Genomic DNA, 17,708 nt, shown 5'->3' on the forward strand with positions numbered 1-17,708 from the left:
TGGATTTACAGCTATGAATACTTACAACAATATGTGGAAGAGATAGGATCCTCACCATATGTCTTTACGCCTGTAGTCGGCCATGAGTCGCATCATGGTAGCCAACCTCCTGGATAGGTGATGACACATGAAGGGAAGGGAAGCAAACAAAGTTTGTTCCTGAAGTAATTTCCTAACTGGGCAACTCGTATATATAGAAACTAATGACTTCACATCACTTGCCTTAGCATTATGCATGTTCGTAAGGAGATGTGCTTTGCCTTATAGAATACTATTGAGGTCTCATCAGTGGGGACCAGACCCAGAAGTAATGCAGAAGTCATGTTTCTATATACGAGCATCCAAAAGGTTTTTACACCTTATTATTAAAATACTCTGAATTAGAGATAGATGTTGGAAGTTTTTCCACTTGGTTATGCCAAGAAATTATATTCTTAGTTTAATCCTTTATCCAAGTATAAGGACTGGACAACTCGTATATAGAAGCTAATGACTTCACATCACTTGCCTTAGCATTATGCATGTCTGTAAGGAGGTGTGCTTTGCATTATGTGATACTAAGGCAAATGATGTGATGTCATTAGCTTCTGTATACGAGTTGCTCAGTCATGAAATTACTTCAGGTGCAAACTTTCTTTGCTTACACTTGGATAAAGAATTAAACCAACAATATAATTTCTTGGCGTCTTTAATTTATAGTATAACCAAGCAGAAAACTTTCCATCTATCCCTAATCTCTGGAACAAGTTCCAGTATCTACCTCTAATCCACTTTATTTTAATAATAAGATGTGACACCTTTTTTTGGTTACTTGTATATGGAAATATGACTTCTTCATTACTTCAACTTTGGTATCACTTCTGGGTCTGGCTTCCACTAATGAGACCTCAGAGTTCAAAACCAGTCTGGGTAGTAGTCCTTCCCACTACCGTTAAAGTAGTGGGAAGGGCTATGCATAGCATTATACATGTCTGTAAGGACATGTATAATGCTATGCATAGTATCTTAGTATCCCAACAACGCCTTGCATTGTTGGGATACTAAGGCAATTGATGTGAAGTCATTAACCTCTATATATAAGTAGCCCAGTCATGAAGTTACTTTATGTGCAAACTTTGTTTGCTTACACTTGGATAAAGGATGAAAACAAGAATATAATTTCTCGGTATCTTTAATTTGTAGTATAACCGAGCAGAGAAACTTCCAAGAAAGCCAACTACCTTTATGCCTAAAGAGAGAAGTTTTTAACCAATGTATTCTTCTTATATTAACATATGGCTATGAAACATGGATGCTAAATGCAAAGGAAATTAATTACCTTAACCAATAACCAAAGGTCCACAACCTTCAGTTATTCACAAAACATCAACAGTTTTTTTTTTTTTTCCTTCTTGACCAGTTGCTCACACGTGACACTGGTATGCTATAGGTCTTGCAACATCTCATATGTGGAATTGATAATAATAATAATAAAAAAACAAGTTCCATTAATTTAAGGTAAATAATATCACTGATATGTTCTTTAGTACAGAATTTTATGATTGCTTACTACTGTCAACTGTCATGTAATTTGATTGCAGCAGTTCATTTTTTGTTTAAAAGCTATAGATTTTTTTTAAATACTATATGTATATTTTGGAGAATTTAATGACTGTGGTTTTCTAGATTAGGTTCAAGTGATTTTCATGTGCACCACCATAAGAGATTACTGCAGATCCATTATATGAATGAGGATCTGACCTGTGGTAGTCTTCAAATAGTAATTTCATAATCTAACCTCTAAAAAGTTGTAAACTTATAGCATATTAGTAACTTTGGGGACTAAGGGTTATATTAGTGGAAAAAGTCACTGAATGCTAGTTTATTTGTTTTGCTTTTTTTTTTAAAGATTATAATTCTTTCTTTTTTTAGGTGGTAGCATGATGGTAGGAGTGAACTTAACCCAGGCAGGAGGTGCCACTGGGCCTACTCCTCCCACCATTCCTCCTCCTGGTCACTCTTCCTTAGGGCCAATGGGAGACCACCCATTAGCATTACAGGGTACACCTCTAAGTGGTGTTTCAACTTCTGGCCTTTCAGCAACTCCTGTCCCACCTCAGGGTCAGCCACGTATGACAGCTTCTGGAGGTACTGTCCCCAACAGCACAGCACCCGCCCCCTCTGCTGGTGGTGGCAGTACTCAGCCCACCGTAACTCTGGCAAACATAAAAGAGAAGACACCAATGTGTTTAATTAATGAACTGGCCCGTTACAACAAGGTTATTTGGTTTGTTTATTTAATATTTTGATTATATTTTAAAAATTTATGTTAAGAATATGCCAGCAAAATGTAGGTAAATTTGGTGATTAAGTTGTTAAAACGAAGTTCATAGTATTAGTTGCTTGTACAGGCTGTTTCACTTGTAGGAGGCCATGAGTTATCGTTTATTACAGACATAATATATAATAAGTTTAGTTTAATCCTTTATCCAAGTGTAAGCAAACAAAGTTTGCACCTGAAAATATCTTCAGGACTGAGGTAAGGTGGTACATCCCTTCGCAACTCATAGCAAAGGTGGACCAAGCTCTCATCACTCCTTGTCTCAGTATCTCCCATAATGCAAAGCACATCTCCTTGCAGACATGTATACTGCTATGCATTAAGGGAAGGGCCACTACCCAGACCAGTTTCGACTTTTATTGAGGTCTCATCAGTGGGAGGCAGACCTAGAATGGTGATACTAAGGCAGAAGCAATGGAGAAGTCATATTTACCTATATGAGTTGCCAACTGCTGTACCACCTTATTATTAAATTACTCTGGATTTAGAGAAAGATGTTGGAAGTTTATTTTGCACTTGGTTAGACTATAATAAATTTAGTTTAATCCTTTATTCAAGTGTAAGCAAACAAAGTTTGCACCTAAAGATATCTTCAGGACTGAGGTAAGGTGGTACATCCCTTGGCAACTCGTAGCAAAGGTGGGCCAAGCTCTCATCACTCCTTGTCTCGGTATCTCCCATAATGCAAAGCACATCTCCTTGCAGACATGTATACTGCTATGCATTGAGGGAAAGACCGGTTTCGACCTTTATTGAGGTCTCGTCAGTGGGAGGCAGACCCAGAGTGGTGATACTAAGGCAGAAGCAATGGAGAGGTCATATTTACCTATACGAGTTGCCGGTGTACCACCTTATTATTAAATTATCTGGTCTGGGTAGTGGCCCTTCCCTTAAGGCATAGCAGTATACATGTCTGCAAGGAGATGTGCTTTGCATTATGGGAGATACTGAGACAAGGAGTGATCAGAGCTTGGTCCTCCTTTGCTACGAGTTGCCAAGGGCTGTACCATCTTACCTCAATCCTGAAGATATTTTCAGGTGCAAACTTTGTTTGCTTACACTTTGGATAAAGGATTAAATTAAATTTAATATAATCTATCCAAGTGCAAAATAAACTTCCAAGACATAATATACAAACAAGATGGTTGCAACTACAGTTGTACCGACATGGATAGAGACATTTAAATGCAGCATGTCTCGCCTGTGTGTGCTTTCGCATTGCGGCCATCATATGACTGTTGCTAACTTCCAGTGTTGAGTTCCTCACACCCTGATATGCTCAGTTTGCGGCCAGTCTTGGTGTGGTGAACATGTGCATGATTGAGCAGAAAGTGAGTGTTCTTGGTCAAATCATATTTGACTATAAGTTCATTCAAGGTTACGCACTCAAATTTCAGGAAACAGTTTAACGTTGCAGTGCTGTCAAAAAAAGTGTGTTACAGATACAGAAGATGGTTAAAAAAAAAAAAACTGGAGACAACAGGCATGTTGGTGAATATTCACAGGGGCTACTGCCCTGTAACGACCAGGGAAACAGTGCAGGCCATGCCAACCTGTTATGCAAGTCCTTACAGTGACTGTCCCAAGAAATTGGCTTATCACTTTTAATTTGCCACAGAGCAGCAAAAAAAATGGAGCATTCACCCATATCGAGTATCTGTAGTGTAAGAACTGCAGGAGCCCTGTTTCGCGAAAAGGGTGTCATAAAACTGGTTTCAGACCTTTGTGGCTGAAAACGATGACATCCTGGACATAACATTTTTCTCAGACAAAGAGTGGTTCCACCTATCTAGGTACTTCATTTTGCAGAATACGTGCTTGTGGGGTGGGGGGTGAAGCGAATCCACATGCGATTCATGAACATCCACCTCATGACCTCAAGATAGGAGTGTGTCACACATGTGCATCACAGGACCCAATTCTTTGAAACGACAGTGAACACAGATGTGTACTGCGAAATTATCTACACATTTGTTATTCAGTTGGACAGCATTGAGTTACAACATGGCTCCTTTCAGCAAGACAGGATAACCTGTCACACATCCAAAAGATCTATGTCAGTTTTAACTAGCTTCTTTGAAGAATGCATAATCTCTGAAGGAATATATTTGTAAATTTAGGGGCACAAAAACACACATGTTGAACAGATTATTTTATTAAAATAATCTGTTCAACATAAAATAAAACTTGACGTTCTAATAAAATAAAACTTTACGTTTCGACCCCTGTATCGAGGACATCATCGGAAGAATACAAGTGTATAAGGAACCAAGCTACATGCTCATGCCCTGTATACCGGTGAACTAAATCTACATAGTTAATTAATCCTTTTCCCTAGCCTGACCTCTAGTGATTAAAAAAAAATATATATATATAAAATAAAATGTAACATTCAACAGCATCTGAAAGAAATCATATTATAACAATCCGAACTATCCAGAAGAATATTAATACATGAGGACTTTAGCAGTTTATTGTAGTTGTATTTATTTATTTTTTATATATTATTTTTTATTATTATTATTTTTTTATTTATTTTATTTTATTTTTTTAATTTTTTTTATCACTAGAGGTCAGGCAAGGGAAAAGGATTAATTAACTATGTAGATTTAGTTTACCAGTATACAGGGCATGAGCATGTAGCTTGGTTCCTTATACACTTGTATTCTTCTGATGATGACCTCGATACAGGGGTCGAAACGTCAAGTTTTATTTTATTAGTAATTAATAAAATAATCTGTTCAACATGTGTGTTTTTGTGTCCCTAAATTTATAAATATGAGTACTGATCACCGTGTAACCTTAAAAGAAAGAATCCGAAGGAATATGGCCACCAAGGTCTCCAGATTTTAGTCAGACTTCTTCCTGTGGGACATATTGAAGGGAAAGGTCTATGCCAATAAACCACACACACACTCTCTCTCTCTCTTTCTCCCTCTCCAGCAATTGAAAGCGAACATTACCGATTTAATTGACGACATCAGCCATGCTCAGCTAATTGAGATATTTGCAAACATAGAGTACCAGGTTTCCAGGTGCTCAGCCACTTCCAGCATTTGTTGTGATGTGATACGTTGGGCATCTCTATGTACTACCACAATTACATTTGCCTATCTTGTATATTACGTCTGTAATAAACGATAACTCGGGGCCTCCTATGATATGAGTGAAACAAATTGGAATTTGTTTCACTCATATGGACCTTCCCACAAGAGCACATATCAAGTATTTGATGATGATAAAATAAGGATGGGAGGTAAGAAATAGAAGCTAGATAATTACAAGGAAACTGCACATATCCTGTAAAGAACCTTAGAAATCCATTCATTTCTAATTGTCTATAAATGTCTACAAATATTTCTCAACAATGGTTCCCAAATCATGTGTTGCAGAATTTTATATACTAATGGAAATGATAATGTGATTGAAATGTATGGTGACTCGTTATTAAGAGGAGTAATAGATGGGAGTGTAACTAAATCGTACTTACCGGGTGCGAAATTTAAGGATGTAAGTGAGAGCATTAGAGTGCAAAAACAGAGGGTGAAAGAAATAACAATTGTGGCTGGTACGAATGAATTGAAAGGTGATAAATTTTTTATGAGAGAGGACTTGAAAGTATTGTTAAAGGTAGCGAAAGAAAAGAGTGACAGAGTTAGAATGGTGAGTCTGTTACCGCGGTATGACAGAGAGGAGTTTAGAAGGAGGGCCATAATCGCAAATGATATTATGCGCAGGTTATGCGGACGGTGTGGTGTGGAATTTGTGGATGTGTGGAATGAGTTTGATGGGCGAAAGGACTTATACAAGATGGATGGCCTGCATTTGAATGGACTTGGTGTGCGGAGACTGGAAAAAGTGTTGCTGAATGAAGTGAAAATGGATGTGCAGAACCAGGGAAACTAGAACTACCAAGGAGGGGGGGAAGTGGATATCCAGACATCAGTGAGACAGTTGAGTGTAAAAATGTATATAATGTACCTGAGCCAGCAATAAGGACAAAAAATGGGAATGGGATATTTAGAATAACGCATCAAGATAGGGGTGGGACAAAGGGAACACTGCAATTCATGTATACTAATGCCAGGAATATTAGGAACAAGAAGGAAGAATTTTTGGCCTTGATTTTCTCTTCCTGGCCACAGGTTATTGGCATTAGTGAAACATGGCTGACGGAAGATGATATAGTTAGTGGGATAGAATGTGTAGGTTATAGTATGTTTAGGAGGGACAGAGAGAGAATAAAATTGGGGGAGGGGTGTTATTGATGATAGCTGATGAACTGCAGCCAAGGAGAATTGAAGTATTGCAGGATAGTGAAAGGAGCTCATTTGAGGCTATTTGGTGTGAGATTGAGACTGGGAGAATAAAATATACAGTTGGGTGCTGCTATAGACCAGGTGATGGAATAGATGGTGGAGATGGTATGCATAAACAAATTGATGAAATGAGTGGAAGGAGGGTAATTATTATGGGGGATTTCAACTATGGTAACATTGATTGGAAGGAGGAGAGGACACATGTGAGGAAGGAAATGGATTTTATTCAATTATTAAGGGATAACTATCTGAAACAGCATGTAATTGAAAATACTAGGGGTGTGAGAGTGCTTGACCTGGTAATAGTATCTGAGAATTTGACTGTAATGAATATGACCATGTTGCCACCTATTGGTGAGAGTGATCATAAGGTCTTGACCTGGGAGGTGGCTAAAGGTGTGAAATTTGTGATTAAGACAGGGTATATGTGGAATTACCGTGCTGGCAAGTATGACAAGCTTAGGAGATTGCTTGGATCAGTGCCATGGCATGTACAACTGCAAGGGCTGGACGTCGATAGAGCATGGGAAGTGATCAAAGAGCATTTACAGGAGGTTATGGCTGATTGTATACCTAAGGTCCGAATAGTGAAACAAGGAGGGGTTAAATGGATGAATAACACCATTAAGCTTGAGCTGCAAAAAAAGAAACAACTATGGAGGGAATTTAAAGAAAGGGGTGACCTGCAGGCACACGAACGGTATAAAGTACAGGCCAGAAGGGTAACGAGTGTGGTAAAAACAGCAAAAGCCGATTATGAAAGGAAACTAGCTATGCAAGCAAAAGAGAATCCCAAACAGTTCTTTCAATATGCTGCAAGCAAGAAAAAAACTGTACATGACAAAATGATTTTAAGGAATGACGATGGTAAAGAGTTCACTGAACCAGTCGATATAGTGGAGTTACTGAGCGCGCACTTTGCAAAAGTATATCATCCAGGTGGTGACGTTGAAAAAATGAAGGAACCATTAGTTTATATGGGAATTGTGATGAATGAAGTGGAGGTGAATAGTCTATTACAGAACCTTAATGTGAATACATCTGTGGGATTGGATGGTATACCGGCACGGGTCTTGCATGAAGTGGCTAATGAATTATCAGTGCCCTTGACCATGTTGTTTAATCTGAGTCTCAGGTCTGGCTTAGTCCCGAAGGCGTGGAAAGAGGGGAAAATAGTTTCACTGCATAAAGGAGGATCCAAGACTATGGTTGCAAATTACCGACCGATCAGCATATCAGGAGTCATTGTCAAGGTCTTGGAGAAAGTAGTCAAGGGAAAAATACAGGAATGGATTGATGAAAATGAGATACTGTACAGAGGACAGCATGGCTTTGTGAAGGGTAGATCATGCCTCAGTAACTTGCTCAAGTTTTATAACAAGGCGACGGCTGAACTGGATAAGGGAAATGGGTTTACAGTGATACTACTGGACCTGGCAAAGGCGTTTGACAGGATACCACATGGAATTCTAATCCGTAAACTACAACATATGGGAATGGATATAGGGTTGGTGAGATGGATAGCTGGGTGGTTGATGGAGAGATATCAAAGAGTAGTTTATTCAGGAGTAGAGTCCAAAAAACGGCCTGTGACTAGTGGTATGCCACAGGGTTCTGTTCTTGGACCACTGCTGTTTAATCTGTTCATTAACGATATAGGGAAGGGTCTAAGTGGGACAGTTCATTTGTTCGCTGATGATGCAAAGTTGGGTAGGGCGATAGTGAATGCAGAAGATGTCAAAGTCTTGCAAGATGACTTAGATAGATTGGAGTTCTGGACTAAGGAGAATGGATGTCAATTTAATGCGACAAAATGTAAGGTTATGCATTTCGGAGTGAAAAGATTAGCAGCAGTATACCACATTGGTGGAACTGTACTCCAAGAGCTTGATGAGGCCAGGGACTTGGGAGTGTTGGTGGATAGGGAGATGAAGTTTAGGGGACACATTGCGAAAGTAGCTAAATCAGCTCATCAACTCACTCGGTTGTTGAAAAATATCTTGACGAGCAGAGAAAAACAAGTTATTGTACCTCTGTACCGAGCCCTGATAAGACCTCATCTCGACTACTGTGCCCAGATTTGGTCACCTCGGTTCCTTCTTGATGGGGAGGAGGTTGAGAGGATCCAGAGGCGAGTGACTAAGATGATAGCAGGTCTATGGAATGAACCATATGAGAACAGGTTGAAGATTTGTTGGTTGCAGAAACTAGTTGATAGGTGGAAAAGGGGAGATATGATTGAGACATTCAAATTGCTAAAAGGATTCTATAGGATTAATTCAGATGATATTTTTGAGATCAGGACTGGTGGTGGGAGAACTAGGGGACACTCATGGAAGCTGGGCAAGAACGTGTTTAGCAGGGGTGTTAGAGCTGGGTTCTTTACTTTTAGAGTGGTAAATGAGTGGAATAAGCTGCCAGAGTCTGTTGTGGGTGCTAAGACAGTGAGCCAGTTCAAGGCAAGGTATGATAGATACTGTGAGAATGTTGAACAGCTATGTGAACATGATGTTTAGGGCCTCCCTCGATGAGTCTAAGGACTCCTGGAGTAGCCCGTGGTAGTAATAATAATAATAGTAATAATAATAATAAATATAAGGGGAAAAAATCATGAGTGTTCTTTTTCATCTTCAGAATTTTCATCTTATCTTATGTCATGTTCTCCTTTGTGTTAGACACAATGCCTGTATAGCCAAGTAACTTGCTTCTTAAACATCTAATTAATACTATGATTTGGTGCTTAACCCTATGTGCAAAGTCTGTATGTTCCTGAACTGCATGTATTCTTTTAGAATATATATATACAGTTCACAAAATTCTATGGCCTTGCTTTGGCCTTTTAAATAGCAAAGGAATTTTTATTGAAATTCAATATTTTATGAAACATTTCTATTAAAATTATTTCATGTGAATATAGTAAGTTGTATGGTATCCAGATTAGTTAAAGGATTCGTACAGTTGTTTATAACCAAAAAGAAATAACAACATAGTTGGCTGAATTATTTCTCTTCTCCTTTAGATGTAAAGTATGAAACAAGTGTCCATATGCCACATAACTTCATTTTAAAACGTTCAGTTGAATTTAGTGTTAAATCAGAAGAGTCAGCCAAATATCCAAAGTCCCTATATTAGAAGAGATTATATGACCTGCATTTTGTCAAAAAAAAAAATCATTTAGTGGAGTCCATGGCTGAACTGGCACTTTCCCTGCATAGAAGGGCATGGCATTATGTGCGTCTTTATGCCTGTCAATAATTGCCACTGTGTGACTGTTTCTGCTTCCTGTTTTGGAGGAAGTCATGGCAGCCTCTGGTGATTCCTTGCTAGCCACCTGCATCCTAAGGTGGTTGTTGAAAAACATATAAATGGAGGAAAGAGTACTGTAAATGGCATCAGAAATAAAGATGACGTGAAAAGTTAAGATAAAAATATTCTAGATAGTCAGCAGCTACAAGATGGTTTGATGTATAATCAGGGGTGCATATTACTCCACTGTTATAAGATCATCGCCGTGTCTAGTAATGGGTATATCCATTGAATTCACAGATCACTCCATCCACTTGGCCTTTCAGTAAATTGAAAACTCAACAAAACACGACTTTAAAACAAAAGAGAATTTAATAAAAAGAAATTCAGTGCATTATCTTCCTGCATAAGATATACATATTTAGTTCTTAATTTTACATGGTTAACAATGGAAAGCTTTGTTTGCTGCTCTCCATTCCTTTTCTTTCTTCACCCCACCCTCGCTTTTGACTTCACACTTTTTTTTTTTTTAATCTGAAACTCCCCAACCTTTTCCTTTGGTTTTCTTTCCCTCAAGAGCTCAATTTACATGCTTTTCAATTGAGTGCTTCTTTCTTTGACCATTCGGAAAAATACTTTTTCAAATGGTGATTGAAACATTTTTTCCAACATTATTAAAGTAATGGACATCTTTATAATGCTTTTTGAGAAATTTATAAGAAAAAATATATATCCTTTGAAGGACTACCAGAATATATTACAGTTCAAATAACTGACAAAAACAATAGGGGCCTTGTTTAACCGAGTGAATGCCCCTAACGGCATGAAATTCTGGAATCGTGAAACCACAATATAAAATATACCATCATTTTATATTGTGGTTTAAGCCAATAAGTATACAATTTGGTCGGCTAAATCCCAAATTGTCAGCCCATCCTGCTTCTTTCAGTATCCAGATAGATATCTAACAGGGTGCACCACGAGAAGGTGAGGATTGGACATTAGGTCAGAAGCCTTGGTCGGTTCTCTGCATTCCTTTAAAGGCTACGTGGAGGTCTCCTCTCAGTTATATAGCTTTGACCCTTAAGCACCCCTTTTTTATTTATTCAGTGTCCTTTTAATTTGAAGGACAACTCATCTTTTAATCTGATGATCTGCATATCAGTTCTTCTGGTTAACAAAATACCTTTTTTTGGCATCACTGAAACAAAGAAGACAAAAGCAGGTGAGATCTCTTAGCAACAAATCCAAATTTTTATATTCATGCAAAAACAGGCAAAAGAGGAAGTAGATATAATATAAAACACTAAATATGAGGATAATATTCTTGAATGGCAGGCAATATCAAGTAGAGTAATGTGGGCAAATATTGGAATGAAGAACTGGACAATGAGACTTTTGTATTTATGGTCACACAGAAGGTTCTACCAAGAAAAAAACGAATTTTTTTTTGAGGCATTAGAGAAGGCAGTGACACAATGAAAAAGGAAAAGATAGTCCTTGTTGGAGATCTAAACAGCAGAGTAGGAAATGATTATTAGATATATAGAGATGTTTTGGGGAAATTTGGAGGAAAGCTCAAAGCTATTAATAATGGTAAATGCCTGCTGGATTTCTGTTCAGGATATGGAGATTAGTTATTACTAAAACCATGTTCCAACATGAAAATATGCACAAATTCATGAGGAGAGAAAAGGCAATGAATAACAAAAGTCTCATTGACTATGTTATTGTTGATAATGATGTTTCTCACTGGTTCAGGACACAAGAGTATACAGAGTATTTGAAATAGAAAGTGATTACTATTTAGTTTTGAGCAGGATAAAATTGAATTTCATATTGAACAGAAGAGTGTACAGGAAAGTTTTAAAATGAATCAAGGTTGAGCAGCTTTCAGAAGTGAATTGCACCCTGAAATACACAAATATCATTGAAGAAAAAAGGAAAGAATTTGAAAACAAGAACCAAAGCTTGGAGATTCACTGGCAAATTTTGAAGAAAACATTGATTAAGCTGGAGAGGCATGTGGTGAGGTTGTCTGTAAGGATAGAAAAATCAGAACTCCACGGTCGACTGAGGAAGTTAAGAGGCAGTGAAGGAAAAGGAGAAAGCATATTGAAAGCTTTTGGCAAGTAACTCAACTTGTGCTCTCAGTGAATACAGAGAAAAATGTAAAAAAGCAAAGCACTCTCTAAAACTAGCTAAACAAAAGTACTGGTAAGAACAGAAAATAAATATGTAGTGGCAAAATATTCTAGAGGCTATTGAAAAAGCTTAGAAATGGAGGAAAATGTACTATAAAAGGAATCAGATGATAAAGGTGACATGAAAACTAAAGATAACAATATTCTAGATGTCTGAATTAATTACTTTGAGAGAATGCTAAATGAAACGAGCAGTGACAGAACTTTAGTAGAAAATTTTGAAGAGAAATGCAAACAGGAGTAGATGAAATTCAACCAGAAATGCTCAGATATGAAGGTATAAAAGTTTTACTGTGGCTGCATTGCATAATTCAGAAGGCATATCAGAGGGCCAAATGTCAGATGATTGTAGCAGAACTTTCATAGTAGCCATCTATGAAAAGGGAAATAAAACTGAATGTAAGAATTACAGAGGTATTTCCCTTCTAAGTGTTCCTGATAAGATTTATGCAAGTATAGTTGAAAAATGGCTAAGAAAAATTGTGGAATGGTAGCTTGGTAAAGAATAAGCTAGATTCAGGCCAAATAGAGGATGTTAGGATCAAATTTTCACTTTTAAGACAAATTGTTGAGAAATCTTGGGAATATAACAATAATTTGTAAGTTTTGTAGGTCTGGAAATGGCATGTGACAAGGTGCTAAGAGGAAAGCTCTTTAAAATGCTACTACAGTTATATGTAGCATTTTAAAATCAGGTTTGCAAGAAGGGTATACATTGTCTCCACTGTTATTCATTTTCTCTGCATTCCCTAAGAGCAAAAGGTGACTTACTTGCTAAGAATGTTTTATCTTTTTCCTCGACTGCCTCTAACTTCTTATGCCTACCATTTGGTTATTTTTCTATCCTTATCGACAAATTCACCACATTCCTCCCTAGCTAAATTGATTTGTCTTCTTTAGAATTTGCCACTGAGACTGCAAGGTTTGGTTCTTGTTTTCCAACTGCTTTGTTTTCTTCAGTAATCTTTGTTTAGTTGAATCTACAGTTTACCTATAAAAGCTGCTCAACTTTAATTCTTTTTAAAACTTTTTTTATATACTGTTCTTTTCAATGTGTTATTCAGTTTTATCTCACTTAAAACTAAGTAAGGGCCACTTCCAATTTCAAATCCTCCGTATACTCTTGTATCGTGAACCAGCATGAAGACATCACTATTCACAATGACATAATAGGTCTTTCTTATTTCTTGTATTTTCTCTCCATGTGAACTTGTGCATATTTTTATGTCGAAACATGGTGTTGGTATTGACTAGTCCATATGCAATATCAACCAGATACTTACCATTATTATTAGCCTTGCTCTTTTCTCAAAATTTTCCCAAAACTTTTGTATAGTTCACCCACCGATTAGAGGTCCCTCGACACTTCTGCTCATGTCAGAAAAAGGAGAATTCATTCCGATAATAAGGTAATCAGTCTGTCTTCTGGGATGAGTTTCTTTATTATTACAGGTCGGAAAATTTAGCTTTTCTTTTACGAACATTGCTGTTTTTATTTTGTTAACACTCTACGTACTATTTTGCTTATATAACAGTTGGAAAAATGTACGTAGAGTGTTAACAAAATTAAAAAAGGTATAGCATAAAACAAAAATGTAACTAAGTTTATTTTTAAGAAAGTTTTCTATAAAATAAAAATAATTATACAGAAGAACAGAAATTATTTCAAATGAACTTAGATATTCTAAACTTACAGTTGAGAGAACTCAGACACTTTAATGTCCTAAACTGATTAATTATTTATGACTTGTTGTGACTCTTTTAACAAACCCATGCAAAAAAAATGTTGGAAAAAATACCATTGTCAAATTCTTTTAATCTTCAGAGTCATCTGAATCGGTGTCCGAATCGCCATCACTTTCACTTAAACTGATCACCAAAGGTTAGCATAATTCTGTCTCTGTCCCAATATATATTTTCCAATGAGGTGACATGAGAGCAATATTTTCTACAGTTTTGAACTGTAATACTTTCAATCGCCTGTTCTAAAAGCTTAAAAAGTTTCGACATGTCGATATCCAGTTATGTTGCTATGGCGAATGAAACTTTTCACTTCTGCCCAAACATACTCAATAGCATTAATATTGCAATGATATGGTGGTAGCTTCAAAGCTAGAAATCCATGCTCTTTGAGCATCATGTCGAATTTAAATAGTTTAGTTGTAGACGAGTTTCTTTTGACCAAATTAAGCAATTCAATTTTTCGCATATCTGGAAAATGAGAAATGTTATTTGCAGAGAGCCAATCCATAAGAACTTGCTTCTTATTAGACCAATTTGGAACTTTGTTTAATCGAATAGAGTGATATGAAGCGTTATCAATTATAACAACAGCATTTTTAGGAAGGTTTGGAATCAGTTTTTCTTCTGCCCACTTTTCGAAGATCGTAGAATTCATTTGCCCATGGTAATCTCCAGTAGTTGAATTGGCTTTGTATAGTAAGTTTGAATTCGGTAAAAAACCCATTTCTCCACCTGCACACAAAATTATTATGCGCCGTGAGGAATTTCCGGTTTGTAGCACTCCACATTCTTCTTCAGACTGCCAACATTTTCCTATGTATTCCTATGGCTTCTGGGGTAGCCCTGCCATCCTACTTCCAAATGCACTTCCTTATGGACTTATGGAAATGAATCTTTCATTATCAAGTTTATTAGGAGCCTCCCAACTCTGTATAGATATCATATGCACATAAGCTGAAATATAAAAAGCAAAAAAAAAGAACATCAGAGACACCTACAAATGTACCATATTTTTTGATTATATATTTGACAAGTGAATATCCATTTGGGAAAATCACTCTATGAGCGAAAACATCCAGCCTTTTCCTGAGCACCCTAAAGGTGGAAGGATGAAAAGGAGATTCAAAAGCTCATGATCAAATAGAACAGAATGCAAATAGGACATATAACACAATATCAACATTGAGTGAGAAAACTCTCTTGATCAAGTAGAATATACCATATCAGAAGGCAAAAATAACGTATAGCACTACATCACCATCTAGTGCAAAAACCCTCGTTTTTGAGAAGGCAACAGTAAAGAAAGTGTCATAGGAGACAATAACATGTATGTCAGTCTGATCTACTTAGAATTTGCTCATTCCCAAGCTGTATTATTTACTTGCAGTCTCCATAAAGCAAATTACAAAAAAAATTAATTTGGGCTTGCTCCTAAATACAAAAATGATTCTGCTACATTACTTGCGATCTTCATAAAGCAACTTACAGGAAAAAAAAAAAGAATTTTGGCCTCACTTCTGGAAATGCACCAAAAATGATTCCATTACATCTAAACTCGCTAGTTTGAAAAATAATGGATCGTTCATCTCAAAGAATGGCATACCTTCATTCGGGACTCCAGAAGTACCACTTAAATCTCCTGGTCACAAAAAATTTCACTTGCCCATAGTATGAATTGTAGCAAAAGATATATACCACCTTTTCAATTTCAGCAACTAAGAGAATATACATTTAATAGCATTTAAAATTTCCAAATTCAAATTATGTGCAGTAATTTGTAAGATCTCAAATGCCTCTTTAATTTTGCCAGTAGTCCATTGTTTTTCCCAGCATGTTACATGCACCTTCTGTTCCACTGCCTGCTTACCAGTTAGCATTCTTCCATGACGAGAACTTGTTTGTTTCACTCTTTATTCACATACACTGTTTATGAGTTTTAGAGATTTCTCTTCCGTATTTTTATCTATGCATCTCATAATGGATGAGTTTCTCCTTATTTGAAATATCTGTAGAACTATCTAGAAGAAGACTTATTACTAAAGTCTTCTATTTCCTTAATAATTTATTTATTAATATAATTTATTAATACTATTCTACTACTGGACCCATGATGTTTATGAAGTCAGTAAATAGTTTATTTGATTAGTAAATGATCAGGAAATAGTCTGTTAGTTTACAGTCTGCTGTATTAAAAAGGCATTTCTGGTATTCGGACATTTTAGAATCCATCTTTCTTTGAAAAGCAGCTAGAGATATTTCCTGGGCAATTCAGATTAAGTCTATGTCACAGCATTGTTTGAAAGCAATTGTTTATGAAAATTGAAAGAAAGGCGTCGAAAACCTTGTAGTAATCTAGAATTACGGTCAGCAATCCCTGGATATTTTTTACACATTACAGAATGCAACTTCTTCATAGCACAACCACTTGAATTCCATGAGGCATTCATCTTGATTGTTTTTGATTGATGACACAACAAAACATCTTCTCCAGTGTTTTTAATACTTTCTGGTCCCTTACCTTCACTTTGAGTTTTGCACTTCATAAAATTAAAATGTGTAGTTTCATTTACTTTGATTTATTGTTCATAATAAGAGTGAATTTATATAAATTATCCATACAAATAATTCAATAGGAAAGAAAAATAAAGTTTACGAAAACAACAGAAAATGGTCAACAATAACAATGAAGAAGACTAACTTTTCACAATGTAATGTCAATACAGCAATCCCTCGATTAGTGCGCCTATATACATCTCTTAAAAATAAATGTTACAGATTTTTAAAATTTTTGATCTATACATTTTTTATGGCTGACTATTTAAAAAATCACTCACCAGGATGAAATAATTTAGTTATTGATTTGAAACATTTTACAAAGTTATTTTTTAATGACATAGTACACTATTTCCATGTATGTTATGTTCCAAATTCATTGCCAAAATTTATGTCGTCTGCTTTACATAGCATTTTGCTGATCATATCATGTGCAATTGTTTTCTGTACTTTTTTATTTTAAATTATTTTCCTAACCTTTAATCATGAGTAAAAGAATTAGTGAGCAAAAAATAGAAGTGTGAAAATGATTTGAAAAGTAATCTCATTGGAAGAAAAACTTGAAATAATAAAGAAAAATGAACAAGGCGAGTCCAAACGGCTTGCTAGCAAATGCAAACCGTTTGGAAGCACATTCTTCCACATTGTGCAAATGATTTTAGAAGCTTTTCAAATGAAGAGAAGTTGAGTGATTCCGACCTGCTAAATTTAGATATGCAGTGGGAAGATCCTGAAGAATATGAAGAAACTTTAATCACTGACAAGTCCAAAGAGGTTTCACAGAAACAATTTGAAAATAGTTTTCGCACAATCGAAGTTTTTTTTTAAGCAGCAATTCTTAGAGACTCCATGGTGAAGAGAGAACCAGTAAAATTTGCAAAGAGGCAATAGGGCCATACCGTTAGTTGCAAGAAAATAAGAAACAGAATGTTCGGCAAACTACGTTAGCTCAATTCTCTGTTAAGAAGCAGAATAATAAATTTATATTCTGAATATGTTTTATTGTCTTTCAGCTTCATGGTTTTCCTTTAACTAGGCCCTGAGACATACCCTAAATTCTTTTATAAAAAATTAAGGGTCAAAAAAGAAATCCGAGGAACGAATTATACATTTTCCCATAGGTTATTATATATGATTAGTGCACATGTTTTAAAGAACACATTAGGCGTTACTAATTGAGGGATTGCTGTAATGTGATCTAGTCTCTGACTTGTCTTTGTAAGATAACTGTGTTTTTTAAATAACAATATTAAAAGCCTTTTCATCACATATGTTCAAGTATATAATTACTCTCAGCTAACTCATGTTGTGAATTGTGAAAAT

The 17,708-nt window shown here is 36.2% G+C and overlaps 1 protein-coding gene across 4 annotated transcripts in view; it reads left to right on the forward strand.

Annotated features, from left to right (window-relative positions):
- Positions 1–17,708, forward strand: part of stau (double-stranded RNA-binding protein Staufen) — a 228,576-nt gene that overhangs the window by 53,882 nt on the left and 156,986 nt on the right. For all 4 annotated transcript variants that reach the window (XM_090410841.1, XM_090410838.1, XM_090410840.1 and 1 more), the window contains exon 3: positions 1,912–2,258. In XM_090410841.1, the coding sequence (XP_090266967.1) occupies positions 1,912–2,258 (347 nt within the window). The remainder of the gene's footprint in view (positions 1–1,911; positions 2,259–17,708) is intronic.

This window comes from Typopeltis vanoorti, chromosome 21, assembly GCF_054136105.1.
Source record: "Typopeltis vanoorti isolate ZY-2024b chromosome 21, IOZ_Tvanoo_1.0, whole genome shotgun sequence".
NCBI lineage: Eukaryota > Metazoa > Arthropoda > Arachnida > Uropygi > Thelyphonidae > Typopeltis > Typopeltis vanoorti.